Genomic DNA, 16662 nt, shown 5'->3' with positions numbered 1-16662 from the left:
CAGAATCTATTTGTAGTAGCAATAAACATTGTTCTATCTGTATTGGGGTTCACTTTACTGAAACCTTGATCAAAATTCTAAAACATTACATTTCTTTGGTATCAGTAGAGTGAACAAATCTGTTGGAAGAGTGAATACTTTAAAATTAAGTAGGTTATGCTGTAAATGGGCCTTACATAAGAAACAAAATCAACAAATGGGCTAATCTAGATGATAAATTAATTATGTTTGTGTGATTAAAATGTGACTATTATGATCAAATAAGTAAACATGAGACCTAAAATAAGTTTATTTGACTTGATGGGATGGCACCTCATAGTGATTTAAAATAATGTTGATATAATTATTGTTTTATTGGGCTATATTTAATTATCACAGTATATATTTAAATATGTTCTTTTCCAATGATTTCTGTATCAAGCAATCACATAACTATTATATTTAAGCATTGGCTTACATTTGCTTTTATAATTAATAAGATTATTTTCATTTCCCTTTGTAATTAACCTACGTTGACTGTTCTATTTTTGTCCTCGAAAAGTTTTAATGGCATGAACCAATGGTAGGACTAAACCAATAGGTAAAACAGCACGGCTACCACCAAACTCGGTACCAGCACTGCCACCAGCGATTGGGCAATAACTGGCCCATTACGAGTTGAATGGGCCGGTAATTGCCCATTCGTGGGTGGCGGTATTGCCGTGCTCCTGATCCCCATTCTGCCCCAAAGGCCAGAATGGGGGTGGGGAGCATGCTTGCACCAGCACCGTTGATAACGGTGCCGGTGCAATTACGAGTTAAGCTCGTAATTCGCTGGTAACGGTATGAACGGTGCCGGTGCCTTACCAGCACCGTTCATACCGTATCTGCCAAGTTTATAATGAGGCCCACTGTTTTTCAAATCAATGTGACTTTTAAAATGATCTTTGGAAAATATTTTCAATCCACATTGCTATTGGCTTCTGATAGTTATGATTGTTTCTTGAAAATGGGTCACTGTTGTATGTAGTAGTAAATAAATCTGGCATTCTCTGAATTCATACTAATCCTTTTACAATGCAATAATATTGTGTCTATTCCAATCAATTTGACTTTCTCTAAAGCATTTTCTGTTTCCTATTATATCCAAACTATGAATCATACATTTTAACTATTTATTTAATTGAAAAGTAGATAGGTCAATATTGAAAATTTTACTTCAGGATCGTATATTGTATGGCAAGCGATATATACAAAAAAGAGAAACCACCATGGGCAGTAAAACTGTGTAGAGCAAATCCCAATGATCAGACCAAGAAAATACAACCCACTAGGGAAAAAACTAGGTGCTCCCGCTTTTGAGAAAGACGAGAGGTTTATTTTGTATACAAAAGGAAAAGGCAACAGGGTATTATGAATCCTCTGCCACAGGTCTGTGACGTCTTCCGTACGAGATTGATTATAAAAAGACAAAACTACATTCACAACGTAACCGATATACAGAGTTCACCCCCCCACTGCCTATATACATGCTAATGATTACACATAGCTCATCTTTCAAATAGTTCTGTCTCCTCACTCATCTTCACCACACGTGAGTAACGTCTGCGTCCATCATGGAATGCTGCAAAGCAATTGGTTAACATCAACAGGCACCACTCTAGCTTTTATCCTAACCATGTACACTGCACCTGGTTATCAATTTGAACTCAGTAGGACTCTTTTTGAGGTCATCCTGGCCCTTGCAGACGCAGCAGCCCTTTTCTCATCGCAGACACGTTGGCGCCCCCATCATGCCTTCACCCCTTTGTGGGCATCATTAGTTAGCTTCCCCAGGCACAAAACATAGATCATGTCATTTTCTGTTTTCCTCTTTATCAGTTCCCCCTCCCCAAGAATGAACTTAGTGTCCCACTAATGAATCCAGTTCATGAAGGATTACGGGCCCATTTCCCTGCACATCTAGTAGCTCAAATTGAGTGGCCATCATTATCAGGGGCGCTAACGTCTTAAATCTTGGTTCATGTTTTGGCATCCCAAGACCTCTGCCTTCGCTCTCAGGAATACGACCTTTGTACTAGGCTGCAGCCCTTCACTTCTTGGGCTGCACACATTTCTACTTAATTAGTTCAAAGACCTTAACTGATGTGAGGGCATCTGTGTGTTCTTTGTCGTGCCTGGGAATCGGAATACACTGGTGAGACAAGAAGCAAGGCCTCATTGTTCTGTGTTGTCTATGAAAACATGACCTGCAAGGATTCAGTCCTACTCGTGAATGCGATGTTAGTTGGTGTTATGACTGTCATGTGTATTAGCATACTATACCCTATAGCCTACATAATTCAATTGCAACATTGCTAATTAACTTTCCCCTATATGGTTTCCTTCTCTCGCCAATTACCCGTACCCCTAACACACACTCCTTCCCCCTACACCGTCCTGCATTCATCTCCATGATCTAATATATTTTTCTCAATCTACATCGTCTACAGGGCGGTGGTCTGGACATGCATCCCAACATTCCCCCCTTTAGTTAATCAAACCAATCTTCAGGCTGCACTCCTGCTTTGTTTTCCATTCCGGTCTTCCACTTGTGCAAGGCCCCTATGATATGCATCAGGGACCTGTTCTCCACGTCATTTGGGGGTATGTATGTGCAATATGACAACCCAATCTTTTTGCACAAGGACCCCTTCTACCGCTGTTAGGATATGTAGAACGTATCTATTTTCAAGCGTCATCAGCCGGATCACCAGCAGTTCACTTTTGATTGCATTGATGACTTGTTCAGTGTCATTCGACAATTGGATCACTTCCCACCGAACGATCTGCAGCCACTTGGCATTCGCTGCAGCCTGGATCCCTGGAGTCATGAGTGAGGTGAAGAATACTTCTGTTTTAGTGTACAGCCGGTACTTTTCTGGAATTGCCTTTAGCAGTTTGAACAATACTTTACGACAGATAGTTTGATCACTTCCTTCTCAACTTCACTGACCGCCTGGAATCACCAATGGATGAAAGGTGCAGGTACGCTTGTTGACCGCATACTCAGTACATATCCATCAATGCTGTTTTTCCTTTTGCAAGGTCTGGAATGGACAGTGTCTTATTGCACTTAGTGATGGTACCTTCCATGCCCTCGAAAGCAAAACTGCTATTCATCCCTCGCTTGCACTTTTACCAGTGTTTCACGTGTTTCAATTCATGACAGTTTAGATATGTGTGCAGACCATATTTTGAAACATTTCTTATTGATGTTCCATACAATTTTTTCTTCGAACCCTGCCAACCCCCTTGCTGCACAGCTTACAACTGCCTTCTCCCATTTGTTCAATATAAACAATATTCCATCCAATTTCAACATGGGCCAAGGCTTGCATTGTGGTGCCCTGTTGTCATTTGCACACTTCTCTTCATCTTTGTCCATTAGTACAACTTGTACCTTGTGCCCCTGGAACAGACTTCGAACCCGGCAGAGCACTAAGTGTACCAAACACTGGACCTCTAAAGGCAATATCTCATGAGGTACTAACATTTTTGGGTACTCCCAACACATAGGGGATGAGGGAGCAGGCATTACAACTCCCGTTGGACCTTTGTTTCCCCAATGAGTTCATTTAACTGTACCATACATAGTTAAACTCTGGGTGATGCACAATGAACATTGTACCAAACACTTTTCTCTTGTACTGGTCATTACTCTTTTTCCTCCTCTGAACCCCATGTCAGTCGTATTTGGAAATCCCATAATAAAGTATCCTGTATCTTTTTTCCCTAAAATTTACCACTGTGGTTAGATATTCATCATTTGGTGTTGTAGCTTCCAAAAATGTATAAAACACTTGAACATATGTACATTCATTTACAGTACTTCTACTACATTCCCACACCCCCTTTATATGGCCTACCCATATAACAACTCTAAATATATATATATATATATATGAACAGCGTAAAGGCAAACCTGCAAATAAGCGGAACAACATGCTGCTGCGAGAATGTCACAACTGGTCACCAAGATACCAATAAGGAAGATAGTGACTCACCAGGAATGTAATAAGGATCCGTACTGACGTGCCCTCTGTTCCGTATTTGGAATGTTAGAAGTAAAAAATACCTTCCAAACGACCTCACTAGCTGATACAACCAAAAGTACGAGGAATGAATCACTTGAAAGGTCGAGGCGTCCACCAATACACAGAGGATCAGTCGGAGAGCAGTGATCCGCTTCTCAAGGAGACTTGTTTTCCATCCCTTGTCTTCTCCTGGGAAGGCAAATGGACCAAATTCAATGCATAGTACAATCAGACCATTTCACCACCTCCCCTCCTTGTAACCCATAAGTGACTAGTCCCCTTAATGTGTTCCCTTACCATAATGAGGAGAAAGGCGGTCCTAGATCATCCAGAAAGATGTCCAGAACAAAACGAGTAAGAGAAGGGAAGGTTAGTTAGGAGCTAGTACCCGTATGGCACGAGGGACGCACTAGAGTCGAGTTGGTGCACTAAACAGTCCCCTGGAAAGCGCCTATGAGTCTAGTGCACGTGTCTTTGGAAGTACACCAAAGGAATGAATTCAGGGTCAAAACTGATAGTTCACTGCAATGTAGGTGAAAGCAGGATCCCAGTATTGGAGAAGAGGCTCCAAATGCAGCACTTCGAGCAGATATGCACTGTAGAAGGAACTACTGGGAGCATGTGCGCTGTATAGAAAGAGAATGGGATGAGACGTGCTGTAGCACGAGCCAATGCATTGTGGACGCACCGTCCTTAAAGCAGAGCAGTTGGAAAACTGGAAATACAGGAGGTAACGTGATGCGGGCTTCAGAATCATGGTTCCGTTACACAAACCGTAGCCCGAAAGCAGGGTAGTCAACAGCAGTTGGTAATGCCGTGGGAGTGGGAATAGCAGTTCTTTTCACAATACTGTAGCCCGAAACCCGGGTGAGCAGAGTTGGTATTACTGGGTTATCAGATTGCAGATTAATTGCTGTAGACATGGCAACGAAAGTTGACTTCAGGTCAGGAATTACACTGGAAACAATGTTGCTACGCAGAATGCAGAACAGTTCAAAGATTGGAACGCTAATCAGAAGCACCCAGCACCCGCCATCACATTGTTTAAATAACGTATTGAAACGCATTCAGATCACGTGATACGGGTGTTCACCTCACGTGACGGCCAGCAACAACATTTGGACAGGGAGCGCAGCGTCCCAGAAACACCCTCTGTCTCCATGGAAACCTCCCTGTGAGCTTCCAGCGAGAATAACTGCTGCTTATAACACAAGTCTGTAAGCAGCCTCCGTTTCTTGGAACTCACAGAGGTGTCAGTGGAAGTAGGAGCAGTGACGAGCATAACAGAGAACAATAAAAATACACATTTTTTATCTTGTGCCAAAATCTAGGCATTTGAATAAACATGGTGCAAGAAAAATACTCCAAATCACTAAAATACCCAAACATCAATAATAAAGAGAAAAAAAGCTAAAATACTCTAATGAATACTGCTGTGAGTAAAAAAATCTATTTCCTCGAACAGCGACAGTAACTCAAAAACATTCAGCCAAAATGCTTGCAGGTGGGGGCACAATTTGTGGTGCTTTACATACATCAGATAAATGTACCCAAATACGCAATTCCTTTACTTTAACATCAAGGGGAGTAGCATATACTACAGTGACGGGCCGTTATAACTGGGCTCAAACCACCTTCTGATACCATTTTTAATATACACCTTGTCATTCAGAAACAATGGTGGCAAGCTTGCAGATTCCGGTGCAGCGCTGTTATCGGTGTCTTCCAATCTACGTGGAGCAATCTGTAGAGAAAGGTATTTAATACACTTGGTTAACTGAGCAAAATACAAATGGAATTCATCCCCCAGGATCGACGCAGCCCTGTGAGCATCTGAAGCACCCTGCATAGGAGTTAGTGGCGTGTGCATGTTTTCTCGTCACAATCTCATGAGGGGAGAGGTGATGATCCTTGCAGGGATGAGTCCTTAAACTGAACAAGGCCAGGGGGAGTCAATACACTAAATTCCTTTTCAGTGTCGCACACAGCTTGGACATTTTGTTTTGAACAGGCCATTCATCCTCTCCAAAACCCTGTTGGGCTCAGGGTGATAAATGGGGCACAGCTTGTGCTTTATTCCTAAAAGAGCATCAATCTCCTTAAACAGCTCATTGAAGAAGTGGGTGCCGTTATCACTTCTTAGAATATTGCACACTGCCCATCAGGGAAACACTTCTCTCACCAAAAACTGTGAATGTGAAGCACATACCAATCTTTCTGAATTCAGGGCTAGTTGGCAAGGCTTGCAAGGATATCTCAGGGACGACGTTCTCGTCTTGGACCAAGATGATCCGGAGCAACACAGGTTGGATCCCTGGGTCCACGCTTAGAAACCTCTGGGTATTAAGCGCGTTATAAATAACCAATTACAATTACAATGTCATGAAGAGGTTGTGGATCCTGAATCATCCTGCAACTACCACCTTTCGATTTCTTCACCGGATATATAGACAAGTTACAGGGTGAACTTGAAGATACTATAATGCCCTGATGTAAAAGGGCCATAATGGTGTCATAAATCCCCCCTTTTGTTGCCTTTGAAAGCGGATACTGTTTTACTTGCGGCAGCACATCAACCGGTTTCGGAGTGATACTTATCTGCGTGACACCTTTTAAAATCCCACATCATGTGGATTGTTTGTCCACAATTTGTCAGGAACTTCGGCCAAATCTGCAGAGCTAAGTAAAGGAGCAGTCCCTACTAACAACATGGGACACACTACATGTCTGTACTGGATCATAATTTCACATGGAACACACGCTTCCAGTATTATTTCTCCCTCTTTTTCTCGGTTCTCAAACAACTCCTCATCCAAGACATTTTCCATTGGCTTTGTGTGGTCAATGCACAGAACCGTACCCCTCTCCAGGTTGTTGGAATAAACTGCTATCAAAACAATCCGGTCTTCTGCCATTAGAACTTCTTCTATATCCAGTTCGATGATAGTGCCTGCAACTGTCTGTTGAGGCTGGGTTGGCTTGGACAGAAATTCTGAGGGTGCCCGCCAATACTTATTGCCACTTGTGGCACAGCACTCAGTAGTACGGTGATACTACTGACCTTGTAGGTTTTTCCTGTCCCCCTCCTCAGCCCCAGAATCAGAGGGGAAGAAATTGTGACAGGCCCATCCAGATCCACGAGTCGCAAGTCGGGGGCAGGCTTGCCCTTTACACAAACCTCTGGCGGACAAGGTTAACAGACCCATGGATCTACTCAGTAGTATCCATAGGCTTCCATCTCCCCATTCTTCCTTCTCCTTCTTCCTCCCCTCCGCTCCTGCAGATTGGTACAGCAACTCTGTTGGCGGCAATACGCTCTTTAATAGCGAGCCAGGCCGTGGAGGAAGTCCTAGCCTCACAGCAGGGCATGGGCTTCTATTCACGAATTTTCAAAATACACAGAAAGAACCAGGCTGACCTAAGAGTTGTATTAGACCTTTCCATATTGAAACTCTCCCTTCCCCGCCAAAAGTTCAAGATGGTTACCCCAGCCTTCATAGCAGAGACATTGTGTGCGGGAGACTGGATGTGCTCCCTGCATCTGAAGGATGCCTACCTACACGTCCCGATTGGGGGCGTCCTTCCTGAGGTTCAGGATCATGGGTGTTCACTTCCAATAGAGGGTTCTACCCTTTGGACTCAATTCGGCCCCATGGTCTTTACAAGGCTAATGACCGCAGTGGCAGCCCTACTCATGTCGCAAGGCCATCATATTTACCCATATCTAGACGACTTGCTAGTCAGGGCGAGATCTCCGGAGGTGCTCCAACATCCAGCATCTGCTCTCATGCATACACTATACGACCTAGGATTTTCTATCAATCTCAAAAAGTCACCGTTTCTGCCCACACAGTGCCTGAGCTTCCTGGGACTTATCTAGGATACAAGCTTCTAGAGGATCTTTCCCTCGGAGGACAAGATCATGTCCATCAAGAGGGCCACTGGGCATTTTCTCAGCAGAGCAGTGGCCTTGGCGTGGTGGTACCAACACCTGTTGGGGGTTATGGCCACATGTCTTCTTGCAGTGCCACATACGAGGCTCAAAATGAGGGGGTTGCAGCTACATTTCTCAGCCTCCTGGAACCAGGAGAAGGGTTTGCAGGTGGAGCAGGTCAGCATATCACGACAGCTCCACCAGGATCTAATCTGGTGGGGTAAGGACAACAACCTGCGGATAGGCAGGCCCTTCCAGCAACCAACACCTCGGATCACCATTAACATTAATCCCTAGAGAGATGGGGAGCTACCTTGGACAACCACAGCGTCCATGGAGTATGGTCCCGGCAGGTGCAGATGACACATATCAACTGGCTTGAGATGATAGCTATCTGGCTTGCTCTCAAAGCCTTACTACCTATGATCACTGGCAGGGCAATTCTCATTGAAACAGGCAGCCCCACCTGCATGTATTGTATCAACAAGTAGGGTGGCACCCGGACACCACTCCTCTGTAGACTTGCGGTCGACATTTGGGAGTGGGCACTGGTGAACAACACACACCTGTCAGCAGTCCCCCTCCTAGGGGAGTCCAACCTACAGACAGACAGGCTCAGCAGCCTGAACACGGACACCTACAAATGGCAGTTGGACGAGCAGGTCCTTCAGGGGATCTTCAACAGATGGGGTCATCCACAGGTCTTCGCCACCAGTACCAACAGGCGTGGCACCCAGTTTGCTCCCTAGCAAGGGGCGACGCAATGCAGATCCAATGGAACAACATGACTGCTTACTCTTTCCCCCCACTCCCCTGGTGCACAGGGTCATCTGCAGGATCAGGGAGTCGAGAGGCCTTCGGATCATCCTGATAGCCCCATAGTGGCCAGCACGTCCCTGGTTCTCGGAGCTGCTGAGCCTGTCGGACCAGGCCCCCGTACACTTCCCGCTGGGCCCAGCACACCTACTCTCTGAGCAGGGGGGCACATACATCCACCCTCTCCTTTGTGTTTGAGAGTGTTATTGCATGACTGTAGGATTTAAATATATTTACTGTGCCGAGATTGATGATTTTTAGTATTATAGTATACTTTTTAGTATGTCAGAATGTTTGTATTTGTTTTATTTTATAGTTACGTACTAATACCTACCTTGGGGAGGGGTCTTTTTGGCAACCTCTTGGAGCATTACCTTTCTGATTTTCATGTAATGTTATGGTTGAACGCCAAGCGGCGTGAACAGGGACCACACCCCACAAAGTCGCCTGCACGAGTTGTGACCCGAACGTGTCATTTCCGCGCCACACAGGCCATAACTGACTCGCGTCAGCAAGAAGCGCTAACGCAAAGTCTGTTTAGGCCTGTTTGTGGCCTGAGCGCCTGCAGCCGGCAGGGCACGCTGCCATTTTTTCTCTAGTTCAGGTTAATTGAATACTCAGGTAAGAGCATTTTTGGGTCTGGGTGGGCAGACATATACAACGTTATATCTGAATGAGCTAAATAATGGAAGGGGAAGATTGGAATTGAGAGACCTTAATAAAATAGGTTTGTTGGGGATTGGTCAGTAAGACACAAAAATTGGTTGGAGACCAGCTCAAGGGAACAGAACCTGTAGTTATTAAAGCTGGACTGGTTAATGCACGGTTGGCAGTAGCTCATGCAGTAGAGCTGGGAGAGCTTGTACAGGAATATGCTTCGGAGCTCCTACTACTGACTGAAACCTGGTTTATACATTGGAGCCAGTCTATGTTTCATAAACTGGTCCCAAAAAGTATCTCAGCCAGAGAATTGATTGGCTGCATGAAAGAGGGGGTGGTATTGCTATAATTTATAAGTCAACCATCATTCTCTCACACATGGATGAGTTGGACTGGGTTGGAGATGCACAGATGGTAGAGTTTACCATCACATTGTCCCGCTCAAGTTCAATAAAAGTGATTGGGGGTTACAGACCTCCAGGTCCAGTAGGTAACTTCTTAGAATCACTTGACCTGTACCGAACATTGAACAGGAGTAAATATAAGGAGCTACTATGGCTCGGTGACTGGAATTTCTGGTTGAATAGTTCCACCAATCCAGATTCAGTTGCTTTAGCTGAGATCCTGGATAATCATGATCTAAAAGTTCTGACAACCTTAACATCCCATAATAAAGGTCACTGTCTGAATTTGATAGTCTCTAGGCGAAAGGTGGTTCATTTTTCTGAAACAATGCCAATATTATGGTCAGATAATTGTGTCCAGCTATTTGGACAATCAGGGAGGAAGCTGCAGAGGGGAGAAGGAAGGGAAAACCCACAAATCTGGATGCGTAGAGCTGATGACCTGCCATAAATTCCAGGTGAAGAAATACAGCCTAGCTTGGCAAATATTGATACTTCACTAACTTCTGAAGAATGTTTTACCAATGGGATGGACATTCTGGAGGCGATATGCTCCAAGTATGCCCGATTGAAACTAAAAAGGACTAGGAAGTCCAAACCCTGGTTTGGTCCTGCACTGGCCTTATTACGCAAACAGCTGCGTCAGGCTAATAAAACCTGGAAATTAAAAAGGGGGTCCTGGGAGTCCCTCGGCCAGAAATTAGTCCTGGTTGCAAAAGACCTACCCAGAGTCTTTAGCTCACTATCTTTCACAGAGAAGAAATATCCTAAACATATCAGTCTTTGTCCTGCCCTGGGGCAGTTCAGCACCGAAATGCTAGATAATTCTCCTCTGAACAAGAGTACCAACAGAAACCCCAGACACATGTTTCGGTCTGGTTGGACCTCATCAGTAGGGTGGATCTGTGCCTCTCTAAGAACAGTGAGCAAGGGGTCCACGTCTAGATTCCCCAAGTAACTTAGGGTGAGACCCAAAGTTACTTAAAAATGTAAATTAAAAAGGGGGTCCTGGGAGTCCCTCTGCCAGACATTAGTCCTGGTTACGAAAGACTTACCCAGAGTCTTTAGCTCACTATCTTTCACAGAGAAGAAATATCCTAAACATATCAGTCTTTGTCCTGTCCTGGGGCAGTCCAGCACCGAAATGCTAGGCAATTCTCCTCTGAACAAGAGTACCAACAGAAACCCCAGACACGTGTTTCGGTCTGGTTGGACCTCATCAGTAGGGTGGATCTGTGGAGGCACTGATATGTTTGGGATATTTCTTCTCTGTGAAAGATAGTGAGCTAAAGACTCTGGGTAAGTCTCTCGTAACCAGGACTAATGTCTGGCAGAGGGACTCCCAGGACCCCCCTTGTTAATTTGCATATTTAAGTAGCTTTGGGTCTCACCCTAAGTTACTAGGGGAATCCAGACGTGGACCCCTTGCTCACTATTCTTAGAGAGGCACAGATCCACCCTACTGATGAGGTCCAACCAGACCGAAACACGTGTCCGGGGTTTCTGTTGGTACTCTTGTTCAGAGGAGAATTGCCTAGAATTTCGGTGCTGGACTGCCCCAGGGCAGGACAAAGACTGATATGTTTGGGATATTTCTTCTCTGTGAAAGATAGTAAGCTAAAGATTCTGGGTAAGTCTCTCGTAACCAGGACCCCCCTTGTTAATTTGCATATTTAAGTAGCTTTGGGTCTCACCCTAAGTTACTAGGGGAATCCAGACATGGACCCCTTGCTCACTATTCTTAGAGAGCCACAGATCCACCCTACTAATGAGGTCCAACCAGACCGAAACACGTGTCTGGGGTTTCTGTTGGTACTCTTGTTCAGAGGAGAATTGCCTAGCATTTCGGTGCTGGACTGCCCCAGGGCAGGGCAAAGACTGATATGTTTGGGATATTTCTTCTCTGTGAAAGATAGTGAGCTAAAGACTCTGGGTAAGTCTCTCGTAACCAGGACTAATATTCTGGCAGAGGGACTCCCAGGACCCCCCTTGTTAATTTGTAATAAAACCTGGAGACTTAATAAATTGGATAGTAACGCAGTTGGAGCAAAGGCGGTTTTAAAATCCTATAAAGTGGCCCTGTTTGAAGCAAAAAGGGAGTTCCTACATAAGGGAATTAAGCAAGCAGGGAATCAAGCAAAGGCAGTATTTGAGGTTGTTTCTAGATTTGGTAGTCCTGCTTGTATTGGTACTATGATGATTCCCTCACAGGATCAAGCAAATACATTTAACTGCTTTTTTAAGGAAAAGATAGCAGTAATTCAAAGGAATATTGCTATGGGAAGGTGCCAAAAGCTTGGGCTGGAGCTGGTGGAAGAAAGGAACATTGAGAGAAGAAGGTGGGGGAAGAGGGTTTTCACTTCCAAGGTGTGGATGAGGAAATGATCTTCTCCCTTGTCACCCAATTAAAGCCCACAAATTACCTTTCATGTGCAATGCTGGCATGTACGACTAAATGATTGACGACTAACATTACACTGTTCATTACAACATTTGTGAACAAGTCATTGCAGGAGGGCCAGGTCCGCTTGAAAAGAGCATTAGTGAAACCTTTGTTAAAGAAATCTAACTTGGACCTGTAAAACCTGAAGAACTAATCTCCAGTCGTCAACCTGATATGGCCTACAAAGATTTTACAGAAGGTAGTCTGTACACAATTTCAGGTGTTTGTGGACAGGGAGAGTGTGTTGGATAAGCTACAATCTGGGTTCAGTCCCAAATATGGGACAGAGACAGCTCCACTAGCAGTGCACAATGACCTGTTGGAGGTTGTGGACAACGGGGGGTCCACAGTATTATTGATGTTGGATCTTTTCGCAGCCTTTGATACTGTGGAATACTTAATTATGCTACAAAGTATTGGGCATGTGGGGAGGGCTTCCGAACAGGTAGTAAAGTGGTTTGCATGCTTTCTTAAGGATAGGACGCAAAGAGCGGTGCTGGAAGGTTTCACCTCTGAGATGGTATGCCTTGATAGTGGGGTGCCACAGGGTTCTTCCCTGTCCTCTCTAATCTTTAACTTCTACTCCTGTCCAGTATTCAATATATTTAAGAAGCATGGTATGCGGTTCCATTCATATGCGGATGATACTCAGATTTTTATTGAGATAAAGAATATCAACGATCTATTTGAGAAAATAAATCTATGTATGGACGAGCTTAATAACTGGATGACATACAATCATCTCCAGCTGAACACAACTAAGACAGAGATGATACTGTTTGGCCCGAAGAGTAAAATGTCTGCACAGAGACAGAGAGTACCCCCACTGATTTTTTGGGAGCAACTGCACTACACCAAAATAATGTAAAACTTGGCCTGTGTATGACACGAGAATATTGGCAGTGAAGCAAAGGTGGGGGCCAAGGTGAAGGCAGTATTTCATGCACTATGGTTACTGAGGAATGTGCTCCCTTCAATCCTGACAGAGGATCAGGCAGTGGTGGTGTGGGCAATGATCAACCCCCACCTGGACTACTGTAACAGTCCTTTAGCAGGAATCCCAGCCAAACAAGTCACCAGATTGCGCAAGGCTCAGAATGCCACAGTTACAGTGATTGGACACCTTAGGAAGTGGGACCATGTCTCCATGCTACGGAAATCCCTCCACTGACTGGTGGAGGACAGGATTACATTTAAAGTGGCATGCCTGAGCTATAAATGCTTGAGGGGGCTTGCCCCAGAATATCTTGCAGAGAAGATTGTCCAGTATTGCCCAAGTAGAGAGCTCCTTTCTGGAGACAAAGTTCTGATTTGTGTTCCACGGTCCAATCTGGTCTCCAGGGGAGACAGAAGATTCGGAGTGTTTGGGGCAAAAATCTGGAATCAACTCCCTCTTGAGATCAGAACGTGTGAATCGCTGGTCTTGTTCAAAAAAGATTGAAAACTTTTCTGTTCCGATAAACCTACCACAGTTATATAATTAAATTCATGCACTGCGTATATTTGATTCTAACATTTGCCATCTGCGCCTGAATATAGTTGAATCTGTCTGGTGCACGTTAGACATTTTCGAAATCAAAATCAATGCCCTTCCACAGAAGTTAGCCCTTGCAGCGTGGTTCCAGAACAGGTCTCCCCAAAGCATCTGTACCTGTCACAGGCTAACCTGGCCATTATACAGGGGTTAGGAGTGACACCACCAGGAGCCAGTACGAAAGCAAGTGGACCAGGTTCTGTCACTGGGCATAATCAAAGGAAATTGATCCTTTGACTTACTCGTTGGACGACGTGCTCTCCTTCTTGGCACGCCTTGCACACTCAGGCATGCAAGTAGACACATGCCACACTTATCTGGTGGCCATTTGAGCTTACAAGAACTCTCAGGAGGAGGTATTCTCATCCTCGAATCCAGTGGTTAAGAGTCACTTAACGGGCCTGACTAGACTATACCCACTTATCAAGAAACCGCACCCGGTGTGGGATCTCAATGTGGTCCTAGGCGCCCTGGCGCATAAACCATTCGAGCCAATGGCATCTTTGGACATCAGGCTAGTAACCATTAAGATGGCCCTTCTAATGGGCCTTACCTCGACATGCTGAATCAGTGAGATCCAGGCACTAGTGGTTTCAAAGCCATATAGAACATTTCATAATGACAAGGTGTTGCTCAGAACACACCCCACATTCTTACCTAAGGTTGTTTCCTCCTTTCACTTAAATGAGGAGATAGTGTTACCAACTTTCATCGCGGACCCTAAGGATGATGCTCAAAGGGTACTACACTGTCTAGATGTCAGAAGTGCTCTAAAAACTACCTCGACTGAGCCAAGAGCTTCCGTAAATCGACACCCTCTTCATCACCTTTCGGGGATCGAAACCAGGCTGTCAGGCCTCCAAGTCTTCCATAGCAAGGTGGATGGTTATGGCCATCAAGGAAGCGTATGAGGGGCAGCACAAGGCATTGCCAGCAAACATGCATGCCCACGCCATCAGAGCGAAGACCACGGTGGTAGCTTTCCAAAGACACGTCCCATAGCAGGTTATCAGCAAGGTGGCTATGTGGGCTACTCCCTCAGCCTTCTGCAAGCACTACTGCTTGGATGCCAGCTGCAGGTCAGATGCAGCATTTGGCCAGGCAGTGTTGTGGAACTTGTTTTCTTAAGAGGGGCAACTCTCCATTGTGGGACTACATTCATTTGTAATCGCCCATGCAGTATAGAGGAAAGGGGACGGGACATAGGAGTAATTATAAGTTACTCACCGTAGTGACTATCGTACGGTATTGGCCAATTTGATCAAATCTTTTTGACCGTATGACCCATTTGACTGAATTTAGGCTGAACGAAATGATCGTACAACCAAAAATTCAGTCAAATGGGCCATAGAGTTCCATTATAGCGAACAAGGGGAACAGGATTTGTGGGTTGTCCCCCGCTCCTCTTGCTCTCTATGATGGGAACAGGGGTTGCAAGGGTGTCCCCTGCTTCCAGGACATTGGAAATGAGGGACTTGAAAAACAAAAACATAGTAAGGGACCATGCATCATCAGTTCCGACCTACGTTGCATGGACGGAAATAACACGTTAGGGTCAGATGTAATTGGGACGGTGAAAGGTAAGTGGGGGGGAGGTGGGTGGGGATGTATTGGAGGAAGGTGGGGATGTTTTGGCGGGATGGACGGAGGGTGGGGGGAAGGAGTGGTATGATTTTGCCCGCAGCAAAATTGGGTTCGCAGTGAAATTTACTATGGGCCAATCCGCCACGAAAATGTTGCCATGGTCAAATCATACCAATCCTAACATACTCCTAGTCCATAGTCCCCTTTCCTCCATATGTCCCACCATTCTCACCCCTAATAGAACTGGTGTCATTAAGCAATCTTAATATTTTCAGTGCGTGAAATGTTACTGTTGAATAGGTATACCGATTACATTATGAAAATAGGGAATGCAAGTATAGATTGAATCAATATGTGATAGCTTTGAGTTCGAATTAGAATTATGTTGGAATGGCACTGAAATATCACACCTTTATTTTGTATATTTTCATGTTTTGAAGCTATAAAAGGAGATTTTAACAAGTACTGTTTAAAGGGGAAAAAGGTTTCTTATTTTGATTCTTGATCATTTTCTCTAAGAAATTGAGGAATAGTATGCCTTCTGTTGAATTATTTCACGCACAACAAACCTGCGGAATGGATTTGTACCTTTCAAAAAGGAATATTGATAGAATCAATATTTTTTTTTATTAATGACGAATGTGTATAGAATGGAGTAAGTGAGATTTTAAATATGTTCTTTTAATTTCAGGCTGAAAACCCCAACAACCATTTGCAGGGACTGGATGGAAAACCATTAATCGCAGCTCCTGTTTTTACAAAGGTACAGTGACTGCAAATAGAGTTCCACGTGACATTTAGTTTTGTATTACATTGTAAAGTATAAATACAGAGGAACATCTTAGAAAGTGATGCCAGGGTTTTGAAATTGTGATGATATTCCCATGGGGAACAGACTACACTCGATTATTTCATAAATCATCCCTAGGTGTAATGTGCTGTATGTACCATGCTCAGGTGAAAAAGCAGAGTGAGGTGAGTTGTAGGGGGGCATGGGAGGATACTGCTGCCGCACTATGAGTGCATTGGATCCCAATGAAAACTCAGAATTAACCTATTGCACTCTTGAACATTCACTCACCAGACAGGTATACATTCCTAAGTCATGGAATGCTGGAGTTAAAACATTCTTCATAGCAATGGTGTATGGACGAACAATTAAAAAAATGTAAGGGGACGGGATCAGATATTTTTATTTTTTATTCTTTATTGATGAATACATTGTTCGATAG

General features: G+C 44.4%; 1 protein-coding gene across 1 annotated transcript in view; it reads left to right on the top strand.

Annotated features, from left to right (window-relative positions):
• MYPN (myopalladin) overlaps positions 1-16662 on the top strand; it is a 1604598-nt gene that overhangs the window by 426804 nt on the left and 1161132 nt on the right. Inside the window, exon 6 of the mRNA XM_069610599.1 lies at positions 16122-16193. Coding sequence (XP_069466700.1) covers positions 16122-16193 — 72 coding nt within the window. The remainder of the gene's footprint in view (positions 1-16121; positions 16194-16662) is intronic.

This window comes from Ambystoma mexicanum, chromosome 8 (genome assembly GCF_040938575.1).
Source record: "Ambystoma mexicanum isolate Mex_15411 chromosome 8, UKY_AmexF1_1, whole genome shotgun sequence".
Taxonomy (NCBI): domain Eukaryota; kingdom Metazoa; phylum Chordata; class Amphibia; order Caudata; family Ambystomatidae; genus Ambystoma; species Ambystoma mexicanum.
The sequence above is the reverse complement of the archived record's forward strand: the minus strand, read 5'-3'. Positions and strand labels throughout refer to the sequence as shown.